Genomic DNA, 12,959 nt, shown 5'->3' with positions numbered 1-12,959 from the left:
CTGATAGAGGAAGAGGCATTGATCATCCTGATGGAAACTCTATATGGTGAGGAAAGGGAGGCAGGGCTTGTGTGCCTGCATGGGCCAAAATCTTCTGGCCCCTGAGGCTGTCACTGCCACCCTCCCTTACCTAGCAGGGCCAAATGACATGAAGCCTGTGAGTTGAGAGGACCATTGGAAGCTGCCAGACCAAGTCTGGACCTTGGTCGGTATTGCTCAGTGTTGTCGAGCACTGACTGGCAGCATCTCTCCAAGGTTTCGGAGAGTGCTCTTTCCCAGCCTATAAATCCTGGGACAGCATCCCATCAGGGTCACAGGCTCACGCTAGGGTGACCTGCAACCTGTGGCCAGCTCTGCACAGGAGCTCCCCCCCCCAGGGAAACAGCTGTGGGAGAGGGCTCAATCTGGAACAGGACTGGCAGACGTAAGGGGTTCAAAGCTCCCCCATATGGGGAGAGTCCAAGCCACAGGACGTTGGGATTCAGAGCTCCGGTAACTGCACTTTGTTTTAATTTTCCCTGCCAATTTGGAGAGTTTTTTTGTCCTATTTTTGCTTGCTCATGAACTAAGGAACTTCTTCCCTGCATGTTTTTGCTTTTACAGACTTCAAGTGCTTGAGTTTGATATGCCTCGCCCTTGAGTTTGTTTACCATCAGTTTGTAGTTATCTGGCCGCCATTTCCTTGTGCAGAGCTCCCCCATACCACGGTCCCGATCCAATCACCTCTTTTGTCCGTTCCCCCCACGTTAGTCATGAGGATTTAGCACCAATCATCCATTTAATATCACGTGCCCACACGTGGGTTGGAATGTGGAAAGGTGCTGGGTTTATATCAAATTTCAAAATAAAGCTTTTCATTCTTAAATACATAAAATTGACACTCTGCTCCCTCTCTCCCTCCTTCTCTCAGACTACCAGACCAAACTAGGGCAGTACCACCCCCTTGCCATAGAGCTGGAGGACCAGGTGGACAAACTGAACAGTGACCTGCAGGCCAGAGGAGTCTTGACCTAAGGGAGCCATCCTTCCCCAAGCCCAGAAGCAGCCGGAATCCTGAGGACTAGGAACAAAACTAAGTAAACTATCTCTGTTCATAAAAAATGACCTTCGCTTGCTTCCTATTTCCTATAGGCTGGAGTTCGCAGGCTGGATGCATTCTGAACCCCGAAACCTCACAAGGCGGGGCTCGGTGATGTCACAAAGCTGGGTCTGTGATGTCACAACGTGATGCGACAAAACCGCATCACGTTGAAAAATGGCAGGGTGGGAATCCAGTACTTTCCCTTGCCGTAAAGGGGGTGCAGCCCAGAAACAATGGGGAGAGCTCTAGTGGTGGACTCCAAATGTCATGAGATTTGCCAACCACCTGCTTGAGTCAAAAGGAAAAAGGACATCCGCTAAAATTGAGTGTTGGGAGAGTTAGAACAGACAAAAGAAAATATTTCTTTACTCAGCGTGTGGTTGGTCTGTGGAACTCCTTGCCACAGGATGTGGTGACGGCATCTGGCCTGGACGCCTTTAAAAGGGGATTGGACAAGTTTCTGGAGGAAAAATCCATTACGGGGTACAAGCCATGATGTGTATGCGCAACCTCCTGATTTTAGAAATGAGCTATGTCAGAATGCCAGATGCAAGGGAGGGCACCAGGATGAGGTCTCTTGTTATCTGGTGTGCTCCCTGGGACATTTGGTGGGCCGCTGTGAGATACAGGAAGCTGGACTAGATGGGCCTATGGCCTGATCCAGTGGGGCTGTTCTTATGTTCTTAACTACAATTCCCAGGAGGCCTTGCAGGTCTCTTGTTATCTGGTGTGCTCCCTGGGGCATTTGGTGGGCCGCTGTGAGATACAGGAAGCTGGACTAGATGGGCCTATGGCCTGATCCAGTGGGGCTGTTCTTATGTTCTTAAACTACAATTCCCAGGAAGCCTTGCAGGTCTCTTGTTATGGGGCATTTGGTGGGCCGCTGTGAGATACAGGAAGCTGGACGAGATGGGCCTATGGCCTGATCTGGTGGGGCCCTTCTTATGTTCTTAAACTACAATTCCCAGGAGGCCTTGCAGGTCTCTTGTTGTCTGGTGTGCTCCCTGGGGCATTTGGTGGGCCGCTGTGAGATACAGGAAGCTGGACTAGATGGGCCTTTGGCCTGATCCAGTGGGGCTGTTCTTATGTTCTTAAAAAGGAGACTTATTTTGGGCAAATGGGCAACCCTAGTTCAGGCTGTCGTAGCCCCCGCCTTCAACCCGAGCTCAAATTTTGATCCCAATGAAGCTGGGGGCACTCACCGGGTTGGCTCTAGATCCAGCTTGGGGCGATATCACCAGGCCTGGCCACCAGGTGCCCCCAGAGGTCGCACCCACCGACCCTGAACTTCCCCATCCCGGAAGATGAACCAGCTCCTTCCATGCTGGGAGCCGGGTGCAGGAACCCACTTTCTCCAAGAATGTTGTGGCTTCCCAACCAACCCAGGTGGGAGGGGGGGAGCTACTCTGCTCCCCAGGTGCTGAGCTCCTTGCGCTGCCACCGAAGCCTGAACTCGGCGTTTGCGACGACCATCGCTCTTGCCAGGCCGTATTAGTCATTTTTGAAATATGTTCTTTTATTAAGTGCCCGGAAACTTTGAGAGACTAGGGAAATCTCCCAGAAACGCCCTCGCTCCAGCCAGGTCCTCTTTGGTGGGGAGCCTTGCAGAGGGGGGCACCGTGTTGACCGAATGTGTCACCCTCCCCCTAGTTTCAGGACATCCTCGCGTGGGTCACCTTCCCAGCCTTTCTGCCAACTGCTTCCTCGGACCCCATCTCGGACTGCTCCATCTCCGCCCATCAAATTGACACACGGCTCGGAAACCGCAAAACTTTGCTCTCAAATATTTACCTGTTGTGGAGCGGGCGCCCCCCCAGCCCCCTCAGTCTGCTTCCCTTCCTATCTCACACCCCCTTCCCACCCCCCCTAAGTAACACTTTGACACACAGTCCTATTTCTGCAGCTTGCCTGGCCTCCCTCTTGCCCCATCAAGGGAGGCTTTGTCTGAGAACCTGCTTCTCCGCAGGCGGCCTGCCCCTGTGTTTGCACTGCCTGACCCCATGCCAATTCTTTGGCTGTGCCCTCCGGGTGTGTTTGTGTGGGCGAGTGTTTGGGGCTAGCTCTGAGAGGCTGCTGTGGGATTTCTTCCTAAGGCACACCCCAGGTTAGACAGACCTTTGCCGCCTGTGCAGAGCTGAGCCTGATTTGCCGCTCACCCAGAAACGCGGGGTGGAATCCTCAAGGGAAGGGTGCCTCTGTGCATGCGCTGAGAGCCATCCCCTTGCCACGGAGTCACCGCCTTGCAAGCCCTACACAGCCAAGACAAGGAGGCACGAAAGGAAACCAGGCAAGCTGATATTAGAAGTGAAACACTCAGATGGTGTGACATGGACCCAAGTTGTGGGGAAAGCCTCCATGCTAGTCAACAGTCATCTTGTCCCTTGCGCGGGCGAACATTGGTGCATGAATGAAAGGAGGAGCCATCTTTCACCAGTGGGTGGAGCCACAACAAGAGGAGGGGCCTCTGGGCTCAAATAAACACAGGGAGCCTTATGCTGCTGGGTGAAGAAAGGTCAGGATGCAGACCCTTTCCAGGGGGGTTCTGGAAGGGGCATTGCAGAGGGTCTCGGCTCCCAGCTCCTGGGGACGTCATTAGCCCAGTCCCCTGTGAGACCAGTTCTCCATCAGCGACAGCGGCAAGATTTCACAATCATGTTGCTCAGTTGTTGCACTTTGGGCGAGCGGCCGACGTAGTAGAGGATGGTCAAGGGCTCCAGCTCGTGGGGGACGCAGCAAGGGGCGGCCGAGGCCTCGGGGTTCAGCTTGTTGTACAAGGGGAGCACCTGCAGGGAGGGCGTTGGACAGAGAGACTGTGAGACCTGCTTCTGTGATCTCTGTTCTTCTGACTCCACCAATCCCAAGCCGCCAGACCTCCAGGCCGTTCCCCTGGCCCGCCCCGGATGGCTGGACCTCCCTCTGGGAACACTGTGGAACTGGGGGAGCCGGGGTAGGAATGAGATTTGGGGACCGCCTCTTCCCGACCACCACGGACAGCGCATAGCAAAACCTCACCACGTTGTACTGCGTTTCGGTGCTCCAGACGTAGCGGCAGGTCCCCGCACAAAAGTTGGCCTTGTAGCCCTTTGGCTGGTGGATCCACTTCCACTTCAGGTCCTTGCGGAAGTCGATGTACAGGGTGCGGAAGCAGCAGCCCTGATCTGTGCTCCTGAGTGGGGTGCAGCAGGGAAGCGTGAGGGACAAGCTCACGCCCTGTTAACCAGTGCCAATTTAAGGGGCAAGCCACAAAGGGAAGGACGCCAGAGCCCTGCAGGATCGAGTCATCCAACATCACCATGTGTTTCCAACAGATAGACAGCTCCTGGATATGGAGGTTCAGTCTAGGATAGGAGGGCTCTCTTCCACACCCTGAGAACTGGTCCAACCCCCCTTGGAAAGCACTCTGAGCCTGTGGCCATCGCTGTGGCAGGGAGTTCCACAAGCTTATTATGCACTGTGCAAAGGCAGGAGTCCGAGCTCCAGAAATGGGGTTGCTCTCTCGCTACTACTCCCTCCCCACAAGCTTTGATGGAAATCAGCACAGCACAGTCCAGTATGGAGGGCCAGCAAAGGTTTAAGCCAGGGGTGTCCAAAGTTTTTGGCAGGAGGGCCACATTGTCTCTCTGACACTGTGTCGGGGGCCCGGGGGGGGGGGGGAAGAATGAATTTACATTTAAAATTTGAATAAATTTACATAAGTTTACATAAATGAATATATTAAAGATGAACTTATATGAATGAATGAAGGTCTTGCAATAGCACAAGACCTATAAAAGGCCTTGCACAAAGCAAGGCTGGCCTTTCCTTTGCTGCCACTACTGCCTCACAGACGTGAAACAGCAAGCAGTGGAGGAAGCCCTCATCCCACAGCTCACACGAGAGGTCAAACAGCCGCCCTCACACTGAGAGCAGTTGCGTTGGGCCAGTGCAGGCTCCAACAAATCTCTGGAGGGCCAGAGGCTCATTGGAGATTGGGGGCTCCTTGAGGGCCACATTGAGAGACCTCAAGGGCCACAAGTGGCCCCAGGGCCGGGGTTTGGGCACCCCTGGTTTAAGCAGTGATAAGGAGCAGGGCTATAAGGTTTGAATATTTGGGCAGCTGTCCAGGGAGGTGCAGACAGGACTAATTGTAAAAGGACGAGTGCCGGGGCTCAGGATTGCATGAGGGGGTGCTAGAAGGAAGCTCTGCTTCTCAGTTCTAAGTGCATGAGGACAAGGCATCCATACAGTGTTACCTCTGAGCATGTACAGAGACATGTTTTGGTGGAAAGGCAGGCTAGACATTCACAAAATAATTTCATCAAGAGGAGATGTGGCCACAGAGGGGATGGGCTGTGGCAAAATGGGTGGGGCTAAAGGAAGCAAAGAGGTGGGGTTACAAGGGGATGGTGGAAGATTGCATGCCAGAAGCTGGGAGGGGTCAGGCCATCCTTTGGGCCAACTGAGGCAGCCTCCTTAGGTAGCAGCTTGGTTGGGGGAGCCAACCTCTGTCCATTTGGCTGCCTCCACCCCTCCTTATGTTTGAAAGGAGGCCAAAAAAAAACAAAAAACAGAAGAGGAAGTGAGGAGGAGAAGAGAGGCCTGGGCTAGAGAGGCAGTGTGGAGGAGAGGAGAGGGGTGGGCTAGAGAGTCTCCTGACTGCTGGGTGTCCCCGTTCAAGACACACACGTACAAACACCCAGAGACTGATGAGGTGCCACGTGTGTATCTTTGTGCAATTGTGATTCTCACCTGCTGCAACTGGGGGCGTTGGCTGCCCGAGGGCGACGGCCCTTTGCAGAGGACTCCAAACGGTGCGGGGGCAGCAGGGTGAGGATCAAGTGGGGGGCTTTGCCACTAAGGTCTGGGAGCCGGGCACGCCCCTTCCACGCCTCCTTGATGAGATCGTCGTCCAGGCCTGCGTGTAGAAAAAGCAGAGGGATGTGACTTATGGGGTGTGGAAGGAGGGCAGGGCTGGCTCCCTTGGCAGCTGAGGATTTGGGACCCTAAGCCAGCAGGGTGTGAGCTTCTGCTTCTGCCGCGCTTCCTCCTCAGACTGGAGGGGGAAGGATGCCCACAGAGGATGCCCACTGCTGCTTCTTTTGCTCCCTGGTTTCAAAAAGGAAGGAATGGAGCAGAACAGGAAGTGTAGAGGAGTGGAGAGTGGAGTGTCACTCTCCACCCTCTTCTACTCCTTTCGAGACAGGAAGTGGAGGCGACACCCCACTGCCAACTTGCCGACTGACTCAAGCGGCCTTATGAATGGGCTGGCCCTTGGGGAGGGGTCTGAAATCCTACCCCCGCCCCCACCCCACTGCGTCCTATCTCCAGACATACCTGCAAACCGGGCCTCCAGCTCTTCGCCGTGGTTGGGGTTGATCGTGTTTCCCATGGTGGGGACATAAGTGCAGCAGGGACAATGCACCCCCAGCTTCAAGCCCAGGTTTCTCTCTGAGGTGGGGGGGGAGGGAGGGAAAAAAAAAGCAATATCCTGGCTTCACAATCTTATTGCCAACTTTCAAAGTCAGCTCTGCTCCTCTGCCTTTTAGCTGCAACCTGGCCCAGGTTGAAATCAAGCAGGGGAGGCTTTTCTCAGCCCCCTCCATCGGTAACCCTAATCTTAAAACATCTGCAGTGAGGAATCTTCGCTCAATACAAATAGGTTTGAGAAGAGAAAAGCACTCACCTCTTTTTTCCAGCCACTGGCTGACGGTATCGGTGATGTCAAACGACACCCACTCAGCCCGATCCGTTGGGCGCAGCGTCCTGCTCTCCACGTAACGCTGGGTTGGTGCTGAGGGCTCCCGTGCCCGAATCACCTGTGGGAGATGTGACTCATCACGGTCAAACCTAGCCGAATTTAGCAAAAGTAGACACACAGTTGCATGTGCGCACACAGAATTCCTTCTCTCAAGTATGATTACCCCTTTCCTATCAGAGGGACTACACCTAAGAAAGTAGGGCAGCAGCCCGAAATTCACCAGGTGCAGTTTTTGCTGACTTGCTAGGAGAAAGCTGCGCCTGAAGAATTTCTGGCTGTCGCACAGCTGTGAACAGCACAGGACTTTGGGCAAGAAAAAAATGCACAAAGACACGCCTAAAGGCAAACATTCAATATGCCCATTTTGCAGGTAGGAACACTGAGGCTGAGAAAGAAACCATTAGCGCATGACCAGGAATAGCATCAAAACATTTGTCTTGCAATTTTATGTGGCATAATTGACCTGTGGGCAGTTGGAAGCTTATCTCAATCAACTTGAAAGCACTCAAGATCTACCAGTAAATTCCACCCTGCTTTCTTCTCCTCCCTGCTGCAGAGAGCGAGGCCTAGTGGTGGCAGCAATGGGGGAATTTTCTGAGTGGAAAAAAAATTTGCATTGGCGATGAGGATGAAATTTGCATAGGACTCTGACCTGATATAGCTCCACGCGTTGCTCCTTGGCTCGTGCCCGGGGGTTTGGCACTCGATAGACACGCAGCTCAGCCTGAAGGAGGCTGCTGAGGTTGGGCTTGGCTCCCGTGACGTCAAAGCGCAGAAGGCGAAAGAAAGGGCTGGGCTGGGTGGTGGCGATGGAATCTGCAGGGGGATGAGAGGAGTTGGGGGATGACGACACGCAAACAGTGCTGATATGCAGTCACTTCCCACTGAGTCAGACCCCAATCACTCTGGCTTAGCACTGCTGCCAGTCAGTGCCTAGAGTCTAGACACTGACTGGCAGCAGCTCTCCAGGGTTTCCCACAAGAGGTCTTTACATAAGACGCTGCCACAGATTGACCCCAGACCCTTGTGCAGGCAAAACATATGCTTGCATCCCTGCACTACAGCATCATCTGTTATGTGTCTATTTCCCTTTGCTTGACATCAGAGGCCCCACTCCGTGTTCTTTCCAAGTTTTGTTTGGGAGGGGGGCACGCGCACAGACAGGGCCTTTTCGGTCACAGCCCCCAGGATTTGGACTTCTCCTCCCGTGAAGGCCCACCTGGGCCCCTCAATGGTGTCCCTTGGCCAAGACCATTGATTCAACAGGCATTTGGTTATAAGGCTAAGGTTATAAGGTTTGGTTATAAGGATCTAAGGCAGTTGTTTTCAACCAGTGTGCTATGGCACACACTGGTGTGCCGCAAATGGTCCCCAGGCGTGCCGTGGGAAATTGGGAGAGGGTCATTTATTGATAGGACCATTGGAGGTGTGTGAGTCCCCCATTGATAGCACAGTGTGCTTTGTCAATTATTAAAAAACCGATGGTGTGCCTGGACCATTTTAGTGCCTTGCCAGTGTGCCATGAGATGAAAAAAGGTTGAAAATCACTGGTCTAAGGCCTCTGACTTGTTTTGTTTTTCCCTGTTCTTTAACTGGTTTCTCACTTGCTGGTTTTGGGGTGTGGACTTTCCAGATATTTTGCTGATTGCATCCCTGAATTTGCATATAATTTTTCTGATGATGGAAGCTTCCTCTTTGGAGACAACCCTAAAAGGTCATAGGACTACCCTGGACAACCCCGTAAGACTAGCCTGGAGTCTCCAGGAATGGTCATCTATCACCAGGTGACACCAGACTAGCCTGGAGTCTCCAGGAATGGCCATCGATCACCAGGTGACCCCAAAAAGAGATTTTGAGCAAAGCCTCTAGAAATGTTCAACTTTATGTCATGTTGGGGGGGACGGTACGACGCAAGGAATACTTTCAATCAGCATCGACAACCCTATTCAATGCAGAAAGGCAGGGCATATAGTTCCAGCTAATTTTATTCATTTCCAATTTATGTGACTGTGATTTTGTTTTTTTTAAAAAAAACAACACAGGACATATTCAATATTAAACAAACCAAAAAGGAAATTAATTTCTTGACTTGTCCAAAGTCATCCAAGAAAACTGCGTGTCGGAAGAGTTAGAACAGACTCAAGAAACGATTTATTTACCCAGGGTGTAATTAATCTGTGGAACTCCTTGCCACAGGACGTGGTGATGGCATCTGACCTAGATGCCTTTCAAAGGGGATTGGACAGATTGATCATGATTAATTTCTTAGGACAGTGTTGCATTTAAAATGCTAAAAACGGGATTTAATGGCGTCATACGAGATTCCTCGGGGCTGGACGAGAGCCTCTTTCTCGGGATAAATAGCAGATGTAGTGGGGATCGATCCTGATTGGGAACAGGGCAGGGGGTAGAGGGTTAAAGCTCCCTTCTTCCCCCCTGCCCACACTCCAAATTCAAGTCTGTGGGTGGGAGGGGGTGTCCCCCATTCTGGTGTCCCCCATTCTGGTCTGCATGCACACTACTTATAAAAACAATTAAGCCCATCAACCAACCTTATTCACAGGCTTCATGTAATGTTTAATTTGATCCCAATGGTAGGGATGTGTGAAAATGATAGTGACGGGAAAACTCAGTGATTCACACATGCAAGGCAAGGCTCACCAGGGCAGTCATGCACCTGTGAAAGAGGGTCTCGCTTCTTTCCCCAAATATACTTTGCCGTCAGACAGCAGATGCCTGCTAAAACAAACCCTGGATCCGTCTCACACAACACCAGAGCCAGGGGACATCCACGAAAACTGAGTGTCGGGAGAGTTAGGACAGACACAAGAAACTATTTCGTTACCCAGTGTGTAATTAATCTGTGGAACTCCTTGCCACAGGACGTGGTGATGGCATCTGGCCTAGATGCCTTTCAAAGGGGATTGGAAAGATTGATGGAGGAATAGTCCATCATAAGGTTATAAGCCATGATGGGTCTCCGCAACATCCTGGTTTGAGAAGTAGGCTACCTCTGAATGCCAGGTGTAAGGAAGTGGCACCAGGAGATCTCTTGTCTTGTGAACTCCCTAAGACATCTGGTGGCTCACTGTGAGATCCAGCAAGCTGGACTAGATGGTCCTTTGGCCCAACCCAGTAGGACTAGAACTCCTCTTATGTTCTTAGGATCCATTACATTCCATTGGATGCACTGCAGGGCTGACTGCAGGGTTTCAGACAAGAGCTGTTCCCGGTCCCAGCTGGAGAGCATCTGTATATCAAGCAGGTGTTCTAAAGGTGAGTTCCACCTCCTTCTAGGGAGCTTCCCTTGGTGGTTGCCCCCAGCATCTGGTAGACTGCTTCTGCAATGGTTGCCCAGTTTATCATGACTAATCTATGGATCTTGGCTGTTCCCCAATTAACAGAAGAAGAGCCCTGCTGGATCAGGCCAAAGTCTCATCCAGTCCAGCTTCCTGTATCTCACAGTAGCCACCAGATCCAGCTTGTAACCTGTGATGGACTTCTAGAAATCTGTCCAATCCCCTTTTAAAGGTATCTAGGCCAGGTGCCATCACCACATCCTGTGGCGAGGAGTTCCACAGACTGCGGCCACAATCCTATCCACACTTTCCTGGGAGTAAGCCCCATCGACTGTAATGGGGCTTACGTCTGAGTGGACATGCCTAGGATTGGGCTCTAATTCTTTGTTCCCTTTCCTTGGGCCCTTCCTCCTGCCTCCGGTGCCCAGCCCTTCCCTACCCCATTTCATGCCCCTTACTGTCAGTGTGCCCTGGGGGCAACATGTCCACCCGCCGCACTTCCTTGGCGTAGTAGTCCTCTTCTTCGCTGCTGCTGCTGCTGCTGCTGCTCTGGCCGCCACAAGCCGCCCGCTCCTGTGTCAGCTCACGGGTGCTGTTGTAGAGTAGCATCACCTCTGGAGGCGGTTGGTTGGGCACCCCTTCCTCCTCTTCGGGGGGGCTCACCAGTTGCAGCTTGCTGAGAATCTGCCCTCGCACAGCCTGAACCCGCCGGGCCCGGGCCACCTCTAGGTCCAAGGTCTGGCAAGTGGACAGGGCCAAGGCTGTGCCAGCGGGGCCCAAAATCAGTGGCAGAGCCGGAAGCAGGAACACCAGCATGACTGGGGGTGCCAGATATCCCCCCCCAAAGCCAGACTGGATCAGGGATACACTTCTGGGCTGGAGTAAAGGGATCACCACTTGCCTTGTGCTTGCGTTCCTTGGGAGGATACAGGAAATTTGGCTGTCCTGTCCTGGCCGGCTTGGCCAAGCGGCAGATGAAAGGTGGAGTCTCAGTCCTCTCCAAGTGTGGGTCAGTAGAATCCCGGCGCAATCCTGACAAGTCCCCAAAGTCCTGAGAAACTTTGCAAGGTTCTCAGCCTTGGAGCAAAGGTGGTGGAAAAGCTGGGGGAGCAAAGAGGACCCTTCTCTGCAGTCATCAAGGTTCCATGCGCCTGCACCAGTGTGCAGATGCACTACCTGCAGCCGAGAGCTGCGCAAAGCATTCTTCAGGGCTTTCTCCTTCCATCCCCTTAGAAAGCCGGGAGCCTCTCTCTCCGTCTCCTTCCCTCTCCGTTGCCACCCCTGCCACCTCCCCAGCCTTCCCGCATCTCCTCCACCCCCTTCCTGCCACATGCTTTTCCTCCACAGAGCGACCATTGATCCCATCGCCACAGTGAAGGGCCAACCAACAGCGCGGCAAAGGGGCCTGGACGGAGTGCCCGGACTCTGTCCAACTCCCACTCCACCCCTGGCCCTGGGGTGTCCTTTTGGGGGCTCACCCATCCCATGCTGGTCGATCGAAATGGATGAGATTGTCCCGGCTTTGCACATCACGTCGGAGCAATCGAAAGATGCGGAAGAGAGCGACCAAGTTGATCGGAGGGGCTGCAGAACCTTCTCACCTGAGGGCCTCTGGAGCCTGGGAAAAAGGCAAAAAAGGGGGGGCCGCGAGAGAGACACAGGGGGGTGCAGAGAACTGAGAGAGAGAGAGGTCTTTCTCTGCTCTCACAACACTAAAGGGGTCTTTGCGGAAAGCGATTAGCAGGAGATTTGAGGCGGACAGCTCTTCTTTATGCAGCACATTTTAACCTGCGGAACTGCCTGTCACAAGATGTGGCCATGGCCATGAACTCCATGCGTGGTCTGTCGATGCCTGATGGACAGTATGCCATCTTTCTCTGGGTTCAGCAGCAGCAGAGCTCTGCTGCAGTGACAAGACAGGGGCCTTCATCTCTCACCGAGGGGCTTCCCAGAGGTAGCCGGTGGGCCACTGTGGGGAGTGGGTTGCTGGCCGAGATGAGGCTTGCTGACCCGGCAAGGCTGTTCTTGTGGTCTTATGTTCACATGCCCCAGATGTTTTAAAATTTGCTTACATCTTGTCAGCTAGTTATACCCCGTCCTGACACCAAGTTGCTGCACTGGGGCCCCCCATGCAGTCCTTATTTGCCCCCCCCAAAATGACACATTAAGCATCAGTATTGAGGCACAAAAGGGTAGAACCCAGTGCCAGGGGCCTGACATGATCAACCTGTGACACCCACCCTGCTATACCCTCCCCCACTCTCCAGTGCTTCTTAAGGACAAAATATTTTACTTATGTGCATGATGTGCAAGAGCCATTCCTCATAGGGGAGAGGCCGGAGCAAGCAGGCGAACAGGCGCCCCCTCCCCCGGCGAGAGAGCTGCTGGTAAACACACCGGATGAAAGGAAGTCGGGCTCTTTCACTGCCTGAGAAAACATTGCTTTGGGAGGACACTGAGATACGCCACAGATCTGTGGTTTCTCCTCCATACATACCGAGCTACAAAAACAGGCGCATTTAGCACCAAGACGTCGATGGTAAGCAGCACCGTGGGATTAATGAACTTCGCGTCGCTCAGAGAACCTCATCGCTGCTCATCACAGGAGCTGTGAGTTTGCAAATGCATTTGAGCTTGGCAGAGAACCATCACACGCGCAACCCTCTTGTATTGCATCGGGGCTCGCCCAGGACCCTCAGCAGTAAGATAGTGCCCCGATCCAGCAGCAAGCCTTCCTCTTCCTCCTCCTGCTCTCTGGGTTTGAAAAGAAAGTGGGGAACAGGATGTGTGGGAATTTGAGCCAACCTCCACACTTCCTCTGACTCTCTAGCCCACCAAATTG

General features: G+C 53.0%; 1 protein-coding gene across 1 annotated transcript; it reads right to left on the bottom strand.

Annotated features, from left to right (window-relative positions):
* Positions 1–3,475: 3,475 nt before the first annotated feature.
* LOC136635145 (transforming growth factor beta-2 proprotein-like) lies at positions 3,476–11,377 on the bottom strand. Its single transcript, XM_066610270.1, has 7 exons — positions 10,576–11,377; positions 7,471–7,634; positions 6,744–6,876; positions 6,395–6,508; positions 5,810–5,975; positions 4,094–4,247; positions 3,476–3,864 (listed from the first exon to the last, which is right to left on the bottom strand). Exons 1-7 carry the CDS (start codon positions 10,931–10,933, stop codon positions 3,706–3,708), a joined length of 1,248 nt encoding a protein of 415 aa, XP_066466367.1. The 5' UTR covers positions 10,934–11,377; the 3' UTR covers positions 3,476–3,705.
* Positions 11,378–12,959: the final 1,582 nt, after the last annotated feature.

This window comes from Tiliqua scincoides, chromosome 15 (genome assembly GCF_035046505.1).
Source record: "Tiliqua scincoides isolate rTilSci1 chromosome 15, rTilSci1.hap2, whole genome shotgun sequence".
NCBI classification, from domain to species: domain Eukaryota; kingdom Metazoa; phylum Chordata; class Lepidosauria; order Squamata; family Scincidae; genus Tiliqua; species Tiliqua scincoides.
The sequence above is the reverse complement of the archived record's forward strand: the minus strand, read 5'-3'. Positions and strand labels throughout refer to the sequence as shown.

Bases quoted from the DNA above. Each gene is read 5' to 3' on its own strand.
- LOC136635145 (XM_066610270.1), bottom strand. From the start codon at position 10,933: ATGCTGGTGTTCCTGCTTCCGGCTCTGCCACTGATTTTGGGCCCCGCT. The intron at 7,635-10,575 runs GTAAGGGGCATG...ATCCCCCTGCAG, and splicing joins GCCCCCAGGGCACACTGACA to ATTCCATCGCCACCACCCAG. The intron at 3,865-4,093 runs GTGAGGTTTTGC...CCCTCCCTGCAG, and splicing joins CCGAAACGCAGTACAACGTG to GTGCTCCCCTTGTACAACAA.